This window comes from Centrocercus urophasianus, unplaced genomic scaffold (assembly GCF_019232065.1).
Source record: "Centrocercus urophasianus isolate 14NV4802_14NV808 unplaced genomic scaffold, USGS_Curo_1.0 seq_19, whole genome shotgun sequence".
NCBI classification, from domain to species: domain Eukaryota; kingdom Metazoa; phylum Chordata; class Aves; order Galliformes; family Phasianidae; genus Centrocercus; species Centrocercus urophasianus.
In genome coordinates, this window is record NW_024884744.1 from 1,686,344 (window position 1) to 1,703,549 (window position 17,206).

Genomic DNA, 17,206 nt, shown 5'->3' on the forward strand with positions numbered 1-17,206 from the left:
GGTACAGCAGTCTTAAACATCTGCATTCTGTTTCTGCTGCAGAGGAGCAGCCGTGCCTGGGCAGCATGCAGCAGCTGCTCCTCTTGCACACAGAGCTGCCAGGCTCCTACAGCTGCTCAATGTGCTCCCAGCACTGTGACATTGGTGGATTGAGAAAAGCACTGGAAGTGATGCTATGCACCCTTCTCCTAACACAAAAAAGATGCTGGATGCCTTGCCCACTTCTCTTCTCTGGGCTCTTATTGTTATTTTATAGGTGAAGGATGTATTAAAATTTCCAGTTGCTATGCTTGCAACAAGAAATTGAAACATGACTGCAAGCAAAGTAGTGACATCTGGCCGAGCCTTGGAGAGAAGCAGAGAAGCTTACATTTAATGCTAACCGTAATTTTATTCCTTTTCCACATTTATGTTTCCTCCAATGAAAACCCTTATTCAAAAGTTCCCCCAGCCTTATGTGCAAAGCTCCTCTCAAGTTTAGGTGGGTCCAAATCCACCAATACATTCTTGTCAAAAACGAGAAGAATTTTCAGATCAAGACCTTTTTTTCCCTGTTTCTTGCATCTCAGAAATACGAGTCATCCCAAATCTGAGAACAAGCATTTCCCTGAAAGTGGATGACTAAAATGAAATAACCTTTTATGGACTTTTGGGATTTAAACCAGAGTTCAAAAATGAGATGCAAACCTCAACTGTAACTTCTTCAGAACTGCTCAAGAGAATATTTTAAAATGGATTTAGCTTTCAAAAAGCTACCTGAGTATTCAGATGCATTTGAAACCTGAAGAACCGAATCGTTAAGAAAAAACATGTGATTGAAATTAAATGTAGCCATTGGATTCTCATGACTTTCAGATACATGATATTATACCAAAGGGGAGACAGCTGGAAGAAAACGCTCACCTAATGCTTCTACCACGTTTCATGTTCTGATTTCTTTTGCAGTACACATCAGACCAAAGAAATATGAAGTCCTCCATGCAAAGCCTTCATGTGATTTATATGAAATGATATCACAAAAATCATATTAAAATAAAGGTGTCAGACACCAACTTTCAATAGCAGGGAAACACGACGGGATGAAATTCAAGCTCCCCACTGTGCTAACCATGTGCAGCACACTATATAAGATGACCTCCTCAGCTAGGGCTCTTCCACTGCCCATGCATATGAAAGTGAGTGAAAGACAATGTCAGCACTGACTGACTTTCCAATTGCAAGCACTCAATTTCAAGGCTTCAGCTTCCATGCCTTTTGGCTTGGAAACACCGTTCACTGCAATTGGAGAATGTAACTGCATGTTGGTTTTGCTTTTTTCTTTTTTTTTCTTTCTTTTTTTTTTTTTTTTTAAAGAAAAGAGTGAAAAGAGTGTAACCCACTTTTCTGCCTCAGTGAGATGAACTCAGTGAGTAACACTCCATAGCAATCAAGGGCACGCCACTGACTTGTGTCTGACATGCTCACGTTGGGAATGAGGAAGGTGCAGAGCTGTAGGGCAAGTGATCACAGCAAGCACACTCACAGCGCTCCGAATGCCTCACATCTGAGACATCTCACAGCTGGCCACAGGTGATCGAGCTGAGCTTAGTTTGAAGAAGCAAAGTTTCAAAGTTGGATATTAGGATCTTCCCAAACAGACAAGGTTTTTTTCTAAGGCAATTTACATTAGATCAAGGCAGTAAGCCATCAATGGAACACCAAATAAGGGTGCCAGAAGAATCTGTCTTTAGTGATGCTTCCTCATGCATAACAGATACACTGCAACTCTGACAGAGGGTTCTACAATTTGTTTTTTCAGGAATTTTAAGAACTTAGTTACATATTGCCAGATGGTAACCTAACACAAGTATATGTTTTCAAATATAAAACAATTAAAGTTGTATTTTCCATTTCTTTCTGAAAGCTCCTGGTATAACTCAGGCCACCGCAGCGACTCGTACTCCCTGAGGATGCCTGACACATCTATTGTGCACATAAAATGCTGCCATAACTGAACATAAGTAATCTCTCCAATTACGAGATAGAAACAACACCTAGAAACTGAAATAGACTTTATGTATCTCCCCAGTACACTGAGTTCTTCTAAAAATCAGGGTGTGAATATGACTGTATGAACGCTGTACCAACATCTGTCAAAATGCTGCAATATTACACTTTGCCATAACTGCTTGGCTCACACTTTTCCTGTGCCATAATTAATTCATTGCTGAATTCAATAAACTACCTCAAGAACAAAAAGGGAGGTCACAGAGGTTGGATTTTAAAAAATATATTGCATCAATATCTAAAAGCAGTAATTTAAGCTTCCCTATTGTGGTTACACAATGTACTAGAAGAGATGAAGCACTGCAGCCATTGCATGTTGCCTGACTTCCAGAAACAGAAACTGCGATGTGGGTCAAACAGCTTTAATGAGCAGCTCCAGAGAACTCCATGTCCCAGGAACAATGACAGCCTTTCAAATGACAAATATTGATTACTAAGGACCTGCTACAAAGGATGGAGTCAGTTATTATTTCTGGACTGAGCACAATAAATTAAGAACAGTTATCCACGTGATACCAATGAATAGATACTTCAAGAAGAAATGCAATGAAAAAAAAGAACCATTTCTTACATTTTAAATGACTAACAGTAACACTAATTGTAGTATTAATACTAATAACAATACTAATAATACTAATTGTAGTATTAATGCTACTACTACTACTACTAGAAATAATACTAATTGTTATTGCCAACTGTGGATGGTTAGCTGCTCCCAGCTGGTCTCCACTCAGGGTCTCTCTCCATTACAAGTGTAATGGAAGGCAAACCTAATCTTGTAAGATTACAACAATTATCCAAAGCAAATCTATACTTAGGTGCATTAGAAATACCTGACCATGAATACATACACAGAACCAGACTGCGGGAAATGTGTCTGTCTGTCTATGTATGACTCCACACATTTTATATTGAGTATAAAACATAAGGTTTATTATATCAAACCCCACCATTATTAGGCCTTCAAGTCCCACCACACAGGAACCCACAAAAGATTCTACAAAGCAGACACAGCATGCACAGCAGGTGCTAAGGAAATCCCGTGCTACGTGTGAACACACAGCACCTGTGCTGCTGAAACACACAACTAAGAAGGGCTCCTGCAAACATTTTGCGGACTTAACTCTGGTAATTAATGTTAATTACCAAGAACTGACTGAGCCACCACCCCCAGGGGAGGTATTCAGCTGCTTTCCTACAGTTCTCCTGAAATCCAAGCAAACATAGAATTGTTAGAGCCCAGAAGAAAAATAGGATGATAAACTGTCCCGTATAAATTCTTAACCTTAGAAAATGAAACACTGATTTAATTCTTTAAATAGATGATTACTTCCATAGATGATCCACATGTTTTCATTTTCTTCCAGAAGTCACATTAGCCAATTCTAATAAATTAAAATATGTCAGCTTGGAAAGAATTGGTCAGCAACATAACTCCATGGGAAACCTATCTGTAATATTTTTTTCTTTTATTGAGCTACAAAGAATTCAGAATCATGACTGTTAATAAAGGTGGATGAAACAGAGACAGCGCAGAAAAAGCCCTTATTTTGTTACACTGCCAAATGCATATCTCTGTGAAGCAAGGCTAAAACTAAATGTAATGAGATCAAAGCTCATAGTAACTCTATAGAAAACAGATTTGTTGGGATTTCCAGTGCTGCAGTGCAGTTCAGTTCTAAGCAGCATGAAAACACATGCATGGTATAATAGCTACTTCCAAAATCTCACCATCTTTTTTCTATTAGTCTAATATCTAATGTTAATAGGAAGGATATATGATAATATGAATTCTGCAAAACGTCCTGAATTTAAATGGCTTTAATGAGAAAAATTATTTGCAGAGCTTCTTTGTGAATATCTGCAACACTGTGGTTTTAAAATCCTTAGATGCTTTTTCTTCTAATTTGTCAGCAGTTTTCAACACAAGGAAAAGGGAACACTGCTAACTATTTAACATCTGACCAATCCTGGACATGGACTCTCATTATATTTAAGTCTGTTTTACTAGGAAACGGATGAAAAGACAGAGCTCCATGTTTTTAGCCACAGCACCATACTCACGTTTGTTCCCAATGCAGTGAGGAGTTGCTGCCACACTTGCAGAACTTTTTCCTTTATTTTCTATAGGTATTTCCTAAATTTTATTCCAGTGTCTTTATCTATTATCCTTCTACAGCCCGTGAAGCACTTGGGACACAACCTGTCTTTGGAGTAGATGGGTAGAGCCCATTTCCTACAACGCGACGTGGGAGCAGAACGGAGGAGGAGGAAGCTTGTGAATTTGTCATTCTTAGCATCTCTTGCTGTGTAAATATTTTGACCTGATCAGTAATGGCAAGAGCCACAGGAAATAGCTTACATAAAGGAACTTTTTAAGCTCTGCCCTCCATCCAAGTGATCAGACTCTGAAAAGCCACGAACACCAGGAAGATTCAAGTCCATCAACGCACCCAGCATCACATTTCAGTATTTTTAAAATTAATCTCAGCAGTCTCTACAGGATTAATGATGACAGACAATAGAGCAGACAACAAATTCCAACAGTCAATACCAAGCAAATTTTGTTTGGTGTGACCTTAATCATTTCTTTTAGATTAGTAATGCTAACGAGAGGCAAAGATGATTTTTAAAAGAAATAAAATTGTTCTAGGAGTTACTATTCCATTTTTAGTTTTCTCTTCTTAACGTACAGCTGCCAGAACAAAGTATCCAGGAAGAAAGAAAAGAATAGGAAAAAAGAACATACGCTAACAGAATTTAATTTAATTATGTCCCCAAACTGAACACATATGCTAGAGAAGAGTTAATGATATATATATCGCCTGATGGCTCCCCGAGGAGCAATTTGCCAATACAGCTCCATTACATCAGACATAATAAAAATGTCTATGTTGACCAGTAAAAGCCAGGTCTGGTTCTCTTCAAACTCCATCACTCTGGTGGTATGTGAATCATTCTTCCATTTCCCTCAATATTAGCAAAGCTAGCTCTTTAGTAACTATTTATACTTAATGTCAGGAAAAAAACTTTCATTAAAAATCATGACTTTTGAAGATAACAAATGATCGTGGCTAGCAGCTGAACACAGAAAAGCATCTGGCACTAGCTACTGTACATGTCTTTGCTTCTTTAAGAGTTGAGTAGTAAAGCAGGTAAAAGAACCCTTAACTTTATGAAAAAATAAACCCATTTGCATTAAAATTTTAAATAAATTCCACAAGGTTATTCAATATTAAATACTGATTACAAATTACTAGTTTTCAGTTAGCGGGAGTCTCAACTGCACTTATAATAAATTAGATTACATAATGACTAGCAAGAGAAACAGTAATGCCCTGGGGATCAGAAACAAAAGCTGTTTGCTACAAAACAGCACACATGACAGCAGAAAAAACTCCAGCATTTTTCTTCCTTTTCCACTACATCAGTCTTTGCCACATTTAAACTTAAATCTGTATTGAGTGCAAAATGCAATTTAAATTGTTGGCATCACCCCCACAAGAGCATATTTATTTCAGTTTACCACTTGCTGATGTAGCTCAGTAATCCCAGTACTCAGAAGGGAGGCAGAAAGCTGTTGTGGAAGAGGAGCTCATGGTTTCAAGTGCTGTTCTAGGAAGAATACCAATAGTAACAGCTAGTCTGCCTGTTTAAAGCGCTGTGTTACAGTGTAGTCCCACACAAATGTAATTACACTAGTATAAATATACCTTGCTCAGCTGCATCAAGCAAAATACACTACATATATATAAAACACTCCTACAACAGCATACATATACACACACACACACAGGGAGATGGGAAGGCCACAGAGAAGGTTATTCTTTCAATTGCTTTTGAAATGGAGTTACACAGAATATTAAACAGAGAAGAAGAGCAATTAAAGTTGGGTGTGCACAAAATGATCATGGCCTACATCAAGGAATGCTGCCGAATCCAGATTCAGTACAGAAAGTGAATGATGAAGAGTCAGACCTTAACCTACACAACTGCTCTCATGGAAGGGCTTTTCTTCAAGAGTCTAAAGCTACCTGAGATGTGTCATCCCTGTTTGTGGTAAGGAAAAACCCAACGTACTGAAGACACCCCAAATGATCACAACAAACACTGTTTTCCCAAGCTGAGCAAAGAGCAACAAATGCAACAGCAAAAGAGGTAGAGAATGGGTCAATGAAAGTCCCAAACCAGCAAGGTTTGATGCAATCCGAGTCTGAACAAAAAGCTGCAGAACCACAGGAAATCCACAGAGACAATCAGGTCAATCTGTGCTCTGGGCTAACTTACTTAGAATACCAGTGAAGGCAGATGAAACCGCATTGATTTTAATTGGAGAAAAAGTTAAAAAAAAAATAAAATATTTGGTCAGCAATAGCAAACATAGTAAAAGTAAAGCTGCGAGTTGGGAGAAAAAAAAATTATTATTTTTTAAGAGAGAGAAACAGAGGCATTTCCAGTAGCTGCCTTTTTTCTATCAGAGTTATTTTAGAGTTAGGAAGTAATAGAGAAGTTCAGATGAGAAGACAGAAGTATGTCTTTAGTTAGAATAACTGTCTGTCCATCCTTCAGCAACATTCCCTTAGCTCCTCTTTTAATCTTGCTTTTGCCTTATACCTTCTAATGTCCAACCACTGCATTTTGTGATTTCTTTGTAAGATGTGCCTATGAAATTTTATTATTCTTTCAAGAAAAAAAAAATGCAGAGAAATTTTTCTTCCTGTATTATTTTCCCCATTGTTCTTCTATCTGCTTTTTTAAGGCAGGTTATAGTCACACAGCCCTTGCTTGTTATGGTTAATAGCTGCTTTTTATGCTTGTAAATGCTTACTGTGTTTTTTGTATTTTTTAAAGAAAAAAGCCACAAAAGCTATAAAAATAAAAAGCACAGAAAAATGAAATGTCCTGAAAGACAGTATTATCTGAAGAAATTTTACCTACCCAGAACACATTCAGAAGCACATCTGGGCAGATCAAGAAGAGATACAGCCAGCAGAAAGGTGTTGGAAGTCAAAACTGGTTTCTGCTAATAAAAATACTTGCCTGTACACGTATATCCTCAGGAATATTTACTGTATTATCAAACAACTTGCAGAGTTCCACATCTGCTGTTTCTCAGAGTTGTTACTTACCCCAGTTTTATCACATAGACGTAAAGTATGGAAAGATCCCACAGCAAATAATTCTCCATCCCCAGACCAGGCAACAGACGTTATTGGATACTCATGGGGCTGTGAGCTGTACAGTAGATGCCCATAACTGTCCCAAACCTTTAAAAAAATAATTCTATCTATAAAACCATATTTTGGGCGCACCTATAGAGCTATCACTTGCCTTCACAATTACAGCAGTTACAAAAATACACTGCGAGTGACTTGAGTGCATTTTGTGCAACTGGAAAAAAAAATCACACGTTACAGTTTACTTTCCATGAAAAGCTGTTCCCAATCCATATTGGTTAGTATAATGCAGTAGACACTACTTCACTGCTATGACAAATATTACATCACTGTGTATGAAATATTTTGAAATAATGAGTGCTCCCTGCACTTCACTGTAAGCTGAAAACATGACCAGGAGATTTATTTTATTTGTACTTGTTTCCCAAAAATGCAAGGCACCTCTTCAAACATGTAAGCCAAGAGATTTTCTCACTGATTGTAACTAAAAGGAGACCAGGAAGCCAATGAACAGAGCAAAGCCATTTGACTTCAATACTTTGATGGATATGGTCTTTTTTTCATTTAATACTTGTATGTGTTTTTCCCACAGCCATTGGACATGCAGAGAATGACAGAACCAATGTGTCACACAATAGAAAGTTCCTACTTAAGGGAAGAAACACAATAGGTGCTTTCCATTTTGGATATAAAATGTTCTAACTACACAATTTCCTAAGGGATTCATTAATGCTCCTGTAACAGAAAACAGTGGCTCTATCTCCTCTAATTTTAAGTGTCATTACTTTTTCCAGTATGTGGCACAGCTTATATTATTCAATCATTCATTCCTATATTTCTACCTATTATCAATTGCATTTTAATAGTTTTTATTCTGACATTTTTCTAATTTTATGCCACTGGATGAAGCAATGTAATATAAATTCGGTTAACAAGTTTTTCTTGAAAACTGAAAGTCTTGACATTTTGTTTTAAGCTTCAAAGTCTTAATAAAATTAGAAAACATCAGAATGTCTACAAATAACTTTTTTTGGTCATTCAGCTTCCCCTACAAAGTTAGCCAGTACATACCTTATATTTACAGTCTTCACCTGCAGAAAGGATAAGTTCATTCACTGAGTTCCAGTCAGTTTTTAAAATAAGCCCATCGTGGGCCTTCCACTGAAATGGAAAACAATAGGTTAAACATAAATGTAGTAAGTCTGAGAACTACTTTTAATATTCATTGTTCAGCATTTAGTAGCATTCTCACACCCCAAAGCAGATCAGGTTTTCCATCAGTGTACATGCACTGACTTATTCTACTCTGCAGAAGAGTAAATTAAAGACAGCCTGGAACACGAAAGCATCACGATCTGCATAAAAGACTGCTCCAAATGATTGTTGCTGTATCTTTCTGTGGTTTTTAGTAACAAATGAAAAGGGAAAGGTTTCTGTATCTTCGTGCTTCCTCTCTGCTTGCAAAAAGGGAAATCCTTGATCAGCCGCCCGAAGAACATGCACAGAATAAATTGTTCCTTTCTGTAAACAAAACTATTTGAGAACCTCCTTATTCTCAAAAAACCTGAAGCTTTAATTGAAATAAGAAGTGGAAAAAAAAAAAAAAAAAAAAAAAAAAAAAATAGCAGCATGCCCAGTGCCTGGAAAACTGCAGTACAAACTTTGAACGTTTGGGAAAACTACAGATACCTGAAAAAAGCTTTCATGTGGGCAGTGAGACCTGAATGCATTAACAGTACCTGCAAAACTTTAACGTTTGGTTGGAGAGGTTTAATAACCAGCTGCTTTCCTGAAGTATACAGAATCTTTTCAGAATCAGGTCCCCAGGCCACTGAATACACCGGTGTTCCTGTAAGAAACAAAGAGAACATTTCTGATGTCTTCACTGATCAAATTATGCACAAACTGCCACAGTCACTTCAAACTGCTCCCTTCAAACACACACCAAAGATTCAGAAGCAGGAGAAAGCCAACCTATGGATTTCTTTAGTTGTAAGATTGCTTTTTGGTCAAATCAAAACTATTTGCTTCTGCAGCCTCACTGACCCTCACATTTATACCCCCAGTTGATTTTGTTTCCCTCTAAAACACAAAACAAACCTGATTGATTTCTTCCAAGATACAGCTGAGCAAAACAAGATGAGATTGTTCTTCTCATCCTTGGGCTGTGTTTCATAAACTATTTCATAGAATTAGAAAGAGTGGCCTGCAGAACTAACAGATTTTTCCCAGTAATTTGAAAAACGAAAAAAACAAAACACCTTTTTGTAGATCAAAAACTCCAGAATGATGCATCTGGAATAAAGCTGACTGTACTGCTTTACAAACAAGTTGTGTTGCAGTTTTTAAATGATCTTTTCTAAAAAAAAAAAAAAAAAGAAGAAGAAAAAAAAAAGTGAAAAATTGCATGGAAAAAGCATCCAGGAATAAAAACGCAAACATCTTCTATAGTACTTGATAGGATTAGCCTCCCCTCAGGAAGAAGAACCAAAGTATTACACTACTTCATTCCTTGCAAACATGAGAAAAAAATTAAGTAGAGATCGTGTGCAAACATTTGTTCCTATCACACAAAAGCCCTGTAGCAATAGGCAGCAAGTTACAGCACTGTCTCAGCATCAGAGGACACAGAAAGAGCGTATATGAAACTGCAAGAGGGGTTGTGCAGTAAGTTCCACGCAGATCATTCCTTTTTGCTTTTTGTAAAGCTTGCTTCCCTATCTTCTGAATTGGTTTTCACCTATAGACATAATGTTCTCAGTGCAGAAATGAGGCCTTTGATGACACAACTGAATTGTCTAAGCACAAGCACCTACAGACAGCAATGAGACATGCAGAGGGGGAGCTTATAGACTCGAGTTGTGCTAAGAGGGGTCAGGTTGGATATTAGGAAACATTTCTTCTCCAAAAGAGCAATGATGCAGTGGCACAGCTGCCCAGGGAGTGCTGGGGTCAGCATCCCTGGGGTGTTCAGAGCTGTGGGGATGTGGCACTGAGGGTGTGGGGGGTGGGCTGGGGATCTCAGAGGTCTATTCTGACCTGAATGGTTCTGTGATTCGACGACATGGGACCTGAAGGAGCTCCATCCCCACGTGGAAAGAGTTTGGAGTTGGGCACAACAGCCCAGCTAACCCTGAAGGGCACCAGGAGCACTTAAACAGCCCCAACCAGAACTGCACCCAGAAGGCCCACCTCAGCTATCAGAAACCACAGGATGAGCAAACAGTTACAAATCTAAACAGTAGTGTTTGACGACTCCATAATTTTAGAGGAGGAAAACAGAAGGCAATTCTCTTAAATTCTCTGAGATCTGCACTTCTTAAGGATCCGTGCATATTTTAGCTGATAACTAGTTATCAACTTAATGAATTTTGAGCAAATTAACCATGGTTTGTACAGCTACCAAGAATGATAATAAAAAAACCCCCAAGGCTCAACAAATCCTCTGTCAAGGTAAAATTCTGAAATACACTTCTGGCACACTAAGCTCCATTCTGAAAAAGTGACTCACACATCACTGAGTTTAACCTGAGCTTCCACATATTTAAACTTTAAACTGAGAAATGCTGTCATTGCTGCTGATTATTTTTGTAATTTGTATGTTTTCACTTATAAAGGCATTTATTCTATGTTATTTAGAGATACAGGATGATGCAATTTTTTGAGTCACCCACGACAAGAGGCAACTCACAGAAGCATACAACACAGATTAAGCAGATCTGGCACTAGCTGTTCTCCTACTGGCAGCAATCTATGTTGAAAATGACATAAATTCTGTCGCCAGCAGTACAGAAATTCTAAATAAACTAATTTTTGTCCTGCTCTAACGCTGATTTAACAATCAGAAGGCTTTTAGATTTAAACCAAATGTTTCCCTTTTTTATGATGGCTGACTACTTAACCACAATTGCCAGGGCTTAACAGCAGGAGCTAAGTTAACTCATTTCCTTCTGCACTTAACAAGAACTTGGTTGGGAAAAGACTGCCAACTCATTGCATCGCTGGGGAAAGAAACATTCCACAGGACAGAATCCACAGCGAGTTGCACTGGTGATAAACAGCTCGAGGAAAAATACCGTGTGACAAGAGCTGTGATAAAAGCAGAGGAGGTGGGCAGAGGGAAGAGCTGGAGAAGGGATATAGCATTAAGCACGCTTCTCCACATCCCTGTGCTCCACTGGCAGATGTTCATTCCCAGTGAATCACCCCAACGTCCATGTGTAGCCAAGAAAGTGCTCAGGTTGAGTGACAGAGCAACCACAGCCACTTTGGTTGGTGCAAGTCTCCTGAGACTTTTTTCTTGCACTGGAGTAGAAAGATGAATCCATATCATTTTGTCTCTCTCTGTGGCAGCACAATAATAGGAGTTCCATTCTGCATTTTGAATTTGTTCCTTACAAATAAGTTCTGCTTCCCAACAAACACTTTGTAATTAGACTGCCTGCACTGCAACTGTTGTGAGTTTGCTTCCAGTAAGCAAAAAGGCAAAGGAAGAAACTTAAGGTTGGAAAAGTAAAGCCAGACTTCAAGAATGATGCAGCCATAACAGCCATACATTATGGCCAATGGCAGAAGAGGCCACAGGGTCACACGAACTTTATTCCATGTGTTGGCACGACACAGGACATGTGGCCACAGAGCTCCATATAAGTACTGAAAAAGCTAAAAAGGGAAAAATATATGTTCGTGTTTTTCTAGTGAATAAAAATCCAAAGATAGAGCAGGCATGTAGGCCATCAAGCAAAGATAAGAGCCTGAAAATTTATTTCTAATACAAAGAGTGGAATGAGTAGAATGCTAGCAACGGTAATCCTTCCATTTCTCAAGATTATTGATACAGAAGTGAAAAATTAGCTCCAATGTGATACATCTCTCCTAAAAAACTTTAATTTTTCTGCAGAATCCTATCCTGATCCCAGGTATGCCAGCAGCTTACCGAACGGTCTCTGGGAATCTGATCCTATCAGGTTTAAAGGGCTTTGGAGCTCGCAGGTTCTTATCTTAAAACACAAATATAGAGGATAATTATTTCATGCAGAAGATAATTATTTCATGCAGAACCAACTCGCCGTCCAGAAACTCTAACCAATTAATGGAAACTCAACTTGCTTACTGCCAACTGGAATGTCTCCTACATTGTAAGCTTCATAAAGCACAACAAACCTGAAACATATCAAGTGAGAAATAAAGAAGTGTGTGCTGCACGTTGTTTTTTCCCCTCAAAACTTACAGTTTGGTTAGCTTGTCTTTGTACATGGTAAACATGAAAACACATCACATCTGAATATGAACCTCCTCAACAGAATTGAAATAGACTTTACATTCACTCCTGTGGTTAAAATGCCTTCAACGGGTTGAAAGAATTTAGATAATTTGTTTTAGAAAGAGATAAGGGTCTGACATTTAACCCAACCCCAGGTGCATGTGGTTTCTTAAAAAATGTCAAAAGGTCACATGATCTCAATGCATGAAGGCTGAAAAACAAAATCTAGCTCAGTATCTTCACTGAAATAGTACAAAAATGTTCAAAATTGTAACTTTAAATTGCCTTTTTTTTTTTTAATAAATACCAAACATTGTTTGCACGAGCACAAATTCACAGCTTACACCACCATACTTCACAATCAGGTGATCTTAAATTGATTTCTATAAAAACAACTGAAATGCTCCAGTGTGCATAAAACTGTGGTTGCAGAGCCAAGATCAAGGTTAGGCCTCCAGGGCCCCAGTTCAACAAAGAATTTCAGCAGAGGGATTTCAGCTCAGTAGGACTGCCTGCATGTATTACATGAGTTACTGCATTCAGTTGGGCAGAGGAACTCACCATCTTTCAAGCACTCTTGCAATGCTCTAAACAATCTCTTTCTCAGTTCATAGTTTCATCTGCAAAGTCCGTGGCTTAATATTAAAAACTGGATTTCATTCCTTTCCAGAATCCTCAGCATAGAGCTGAAACTGATGGCTAAAAATGTTGCACTAATATTTTACATTTGGCATTTTTTCTTTTATTCCTTGGAAACAACCATCTTGTTAAAAAAGTAAGTGACAGAGCTCGTCCTTTACGTTTGTCACCCAAAAAGAATTATGTGGAGGGAGGGACTGAGTATAAACCATTTCATCTGAACAGCAAATGTTACAAAACCTAAAACAGGAGAACTGGAATCTGTATCAGAAAGTATTTCATACTCATATCACAACTGCCAATCATAATTCAGTAATAAAAATGAAATATTTTTGCCAATTTCCTTACGTTATGGCAGTTGATCCAGGGCAAGCCAAAACAAAAGAGAAACCTCTATGTAAGAAGATTGTGCCTTATCTTGAAAAAAGATCACCTGACAAAAAATTCATAGAGCACATAGAATTCAAAAAAAGATAAAAGGGGCAATACATGCTCTTCTTTGTTGCAGAAAATCTTGTGCTTTGTAAATATTTACTAAGAATGCCTTTGTAAGCAAGCAAAAGGAAATGTGATATAGAGAGTCTCAAAGTACTGCATTTAAACATAGTGTCTGCTGCTGTTGAATAATTGTAAGGCCATTTAGATCAATAATGACAACAGTGTCTATTAGATGAGTGAGATACGTTTCCAACTTACATGACACATGGAATATAATGACATTTCTATTGTATATGACATACCACAATGACAAACAGTCCATGGGAATACAACAAGCACTACAACACATCTAATTCTATTCTTCTACTGATTTGACTATCTAATGATAAATTGTCTATCAGTCAAACACCACTCTTTACAAAGAAGCCTGTTAAGTGTGCTTTTGAACAGTTTGATGAGAAAAGTTAGGACAATACAGGCTGCCCAGAGAGGCTGTGATGCCCCGTCCATCCCTGGAGGTGTTCAAGGCCAGTTGGATGGGGCCCTGGGCAGCCTGGGCTGCTATGAAACGTGGAGGTTGGTGGCCCTGCATGTGGCGGGGGGTTGGAGATTCATGATCCTTGAGGTCCCTTCCAACCCTGTGATTCTGTGATTCTGTAATAAGCCTCATGTAAGTCAATATTCCCAATATAAAGTCAAAGATGTACTTCCCACTGTATTTGAGTCTTATCTTTAACTTCAGTGAAGTTTATCTAAGCCTAACAGTCCCTAATCAAACCATTACTAGCAGGCTTAGGGTCTGTTACTTACATTTATCTTATATAATCCAAATTCAAACCTGTAATTGAACTTTAAGAAAATGAACTCACCTTGCTGAGCTAAAGTGGATCTCAGCATTCCACTTTTGGACCAGATTTTCACTTGGCCATCTTCACCAACTGTAAAGTTATCACAGAAAACAGAACTTAGAAGTCAAACAATCACAACGGTTGCAGTTATTGTATGAGTTAAAATAAGATTGTGTCATTTACAAAGTAAATGTCATTTATGCTGGCTTCCTAACATGGCAATAGATAGTACTTTAAAGAAACAATATTTAAGCTTTTTACCACTGTTATCAATAAATCTCTCTGTCCTGAAAATCCGTATGGCATGGCTGTCCAACCTTTTGGCTTGGGTTGCACTGAGTGAAGAGGAATTGCCTTGGGACACACACACACGGGTTGCTCCAAGAGTATTGCTTCCTATTCATTCCCATGGTATAACGAGCACAGTAACTCTGCTGGATAGATTGAGTGATTCTCAGCAGCAAAACAGTATTTTTCAATATAGTCATCACCATTTGCTATTTACACCAAGAATGAACAAATCTGCATACCATGCTTGTCAAAACCTGCACCAGCAGAGGTGACCTCCTTGTTTTGTCACATGGCAACAAAGTGCAATGGGATACTGGCAGGAAGGTTCAACCACTACTGCCATACCACCAACATTTGCCTATTATGCCATGAGCCAACATCACAAAATAGCAGGCATTACTTTTGGAGCAGCCCTGGTAGAACGTATTCTATACGAGAGCAAAAAAAAACCCCACATAAAATTAGTGAGATATTTGACTTTGTTGCTGTGACACTAGTGCATCAGTCTTGGTTCAATGACAGTGGCTGCAATTCTCAGTGAGTTCTTCAGGCACTCACTGGAGATTTTTCATGAAATTATACTCTCCCTGTACTGCATCCTTGATAATACATGCTCACAGATGTGCATAATGCCAAAAGCAGTGACATGAATAAGGCATGAGTGTGAAGCAGGGGATATTCCTCTCTGTAAAAGAGAGATTTATTAAAGTCTCGTCAAGAGACACGATCAAATTTTTGAGTTGAATATCCAACTGCAACTCTATAAATTCCACCTGAAAATCAGCAAGCAATGTAAACTGAAAATGTCAACTGAAAATGGGAGCTGTGCAGGTCTGCAAGCAGCCCAAAGTCAGACATGCACACAGGCTTTGGTTTTCTGATCTGAAGCTGCTCCTGGCAAGTGAAAGTCCATCCCTATTTAAATATCTCAAGTTCTGTATTCTGTGGCCCACATCTATTTACAGTTCTAAGTCCCAAAGGCTGACTCAATGAGTCTCTTAGGAACAGATTTCACGTGTTAGACTGGAGGCTCCACAGTTTGACAAATGGTGAATCTGAAGATAACTGAAGGCCCAATCTGGAAGGTTTGGTTTTTACAAAATAACTGTGTGATACCAAGGAAAACAAGTTTACTTGCTTATATGTTTATGCTGTACAGCAGATTTAGCCATAAAATCCAGAGATTGTTTAATGTGTTTGAAATGCAAACTCCTGTGACTCTGTTTAAACATCCCAGATCCAATTAATCAGGAAAAAGGTGAATCTGGACCTTTGGTGCCATTCTTCCTTGTAATTTTTTTTACTGTATTTTTAGTTTTGATACATGGCAGATTTAGCATTTAAGTCGTTTAAAAAGCATAAAATTGTTAAAAATCTTTCTCGTGCCCATTTGACACTATTAAAATAGAGCCATAAAGAGCATTTTAACTGATATGGTACCTTCAATGAGCCACTATTTCTCAAGGCACAGCTGCTGTACATGAGTGGTTGATCTCAGAGCATATCATACAAGCTTTCAAAAAAAAAAAAAAAATTCAAGGTGAAAAAGGTAATTCCAACTTTTTTTTTGGAGAAGTCCTTGGGGCAAATCTGTCTCTTAAAAGAACAATATTTCGGTTCCTCTGGGATTTAAGAGGAATATGCAGACAGAGCTCCTTAAGGCAGCATTTTAGAGTCAGACTGAGTCTGGAAACAAGCAGATCCAAAATTATCTTCAGTGCTTCTGGACTGAGCTGGAATTTGTCCAAAACAATCAGCTGTGCTAGATCAACGGGGCTGCAGAAAACTCTGCCACCAACAGAAATCAAGAAGTACATCACAGGAAATGTAATTAGCTTCTCCTCAACATCAAGATAGCTTTGTTGTTGGTTTTCTGACAAAAAAATGCCAAAAGCAACTAATTACCAAAAGATTTAGAACAAAAAAACACATAGATGTGGATGTTGGAGATCACTCTCCCAGCCCCAGCAGAGAGAAGGAGGAGACAGCAGCTAGACTGAACTGCTCCTAATAATCAAGGAAGAGCAGCACAGGAACATTCAATAAGCTCACGAGGCCTCAGTAACCTTCACTGGCTCCAGAGCCATCTGCAAGGTATAAACATACCAACATAGAAAGCTTTTGTCATAACAGACAAGAAAAAAAAACCAAACAAATGTTCTCCTTCATGTATGAAAAGCAGAATGTCTGTAGAAGCCTCTAAGAATTTTGATATTAAAAACATTTGCCATCATGTACGTAGGACAATACATAATTAACAGCATCACATAACAATGTTTTTACTTTTTTTTGTATTAAAGTAGTGCTAATAATTCTAAAGCATCATTAATAAACAGCACCAAATGAATTTCTATTAAACAAGGTGATAATACCCCAATAAGGAAGACATTAGAAATCCCTTACTGTAGCTAACTTTATTTGTTGCTGATTTTGAATTTCCATCTCATTCCCATTCTTGCAAAGGAATTTAAAGCTAGACCCATAAGTGAACTCTTTAATAGACT

General features: G+C 38.1%; 1 protein-coding gene across 4 annotated transcripts in view; it reads right to left on the reverse strand.

Annotated features, from left to right (window-relative positions):
* IFT80 (intraflagellar transport 80) overlaps positions 1-17,206 on the reverse strand; it is a 43,996-nt gene that overhangs the window by 16,867 nt on the left and 9,923 nt on the right. For all 4 annotated transcript variants that reach the window (XM_042821073.1, XM_042821074.1, XM_042821072.1 and 1 more), the window contains exons 5-8: positions 14,433-14,501; positions 8,963-9,072; positions 8,295-8,384; positions 7,176-7,313 (exon numbers count right to left, since the gene is read on the reverse strand). In XM_042821073.1, the coding sequence (XP_042677007.1) occupies positions 7,176-7,313; positions 8,295-8,384; positions 8,963-9,072; positions 14,433-14,501 (407 nt within the window). The remainder of the gene's footprint in view (positions 1-7,175; positions 7,314-8,294; positions 8,385-8,962; positions 9,073-14,432; positions 14,502-17,206) is intronic.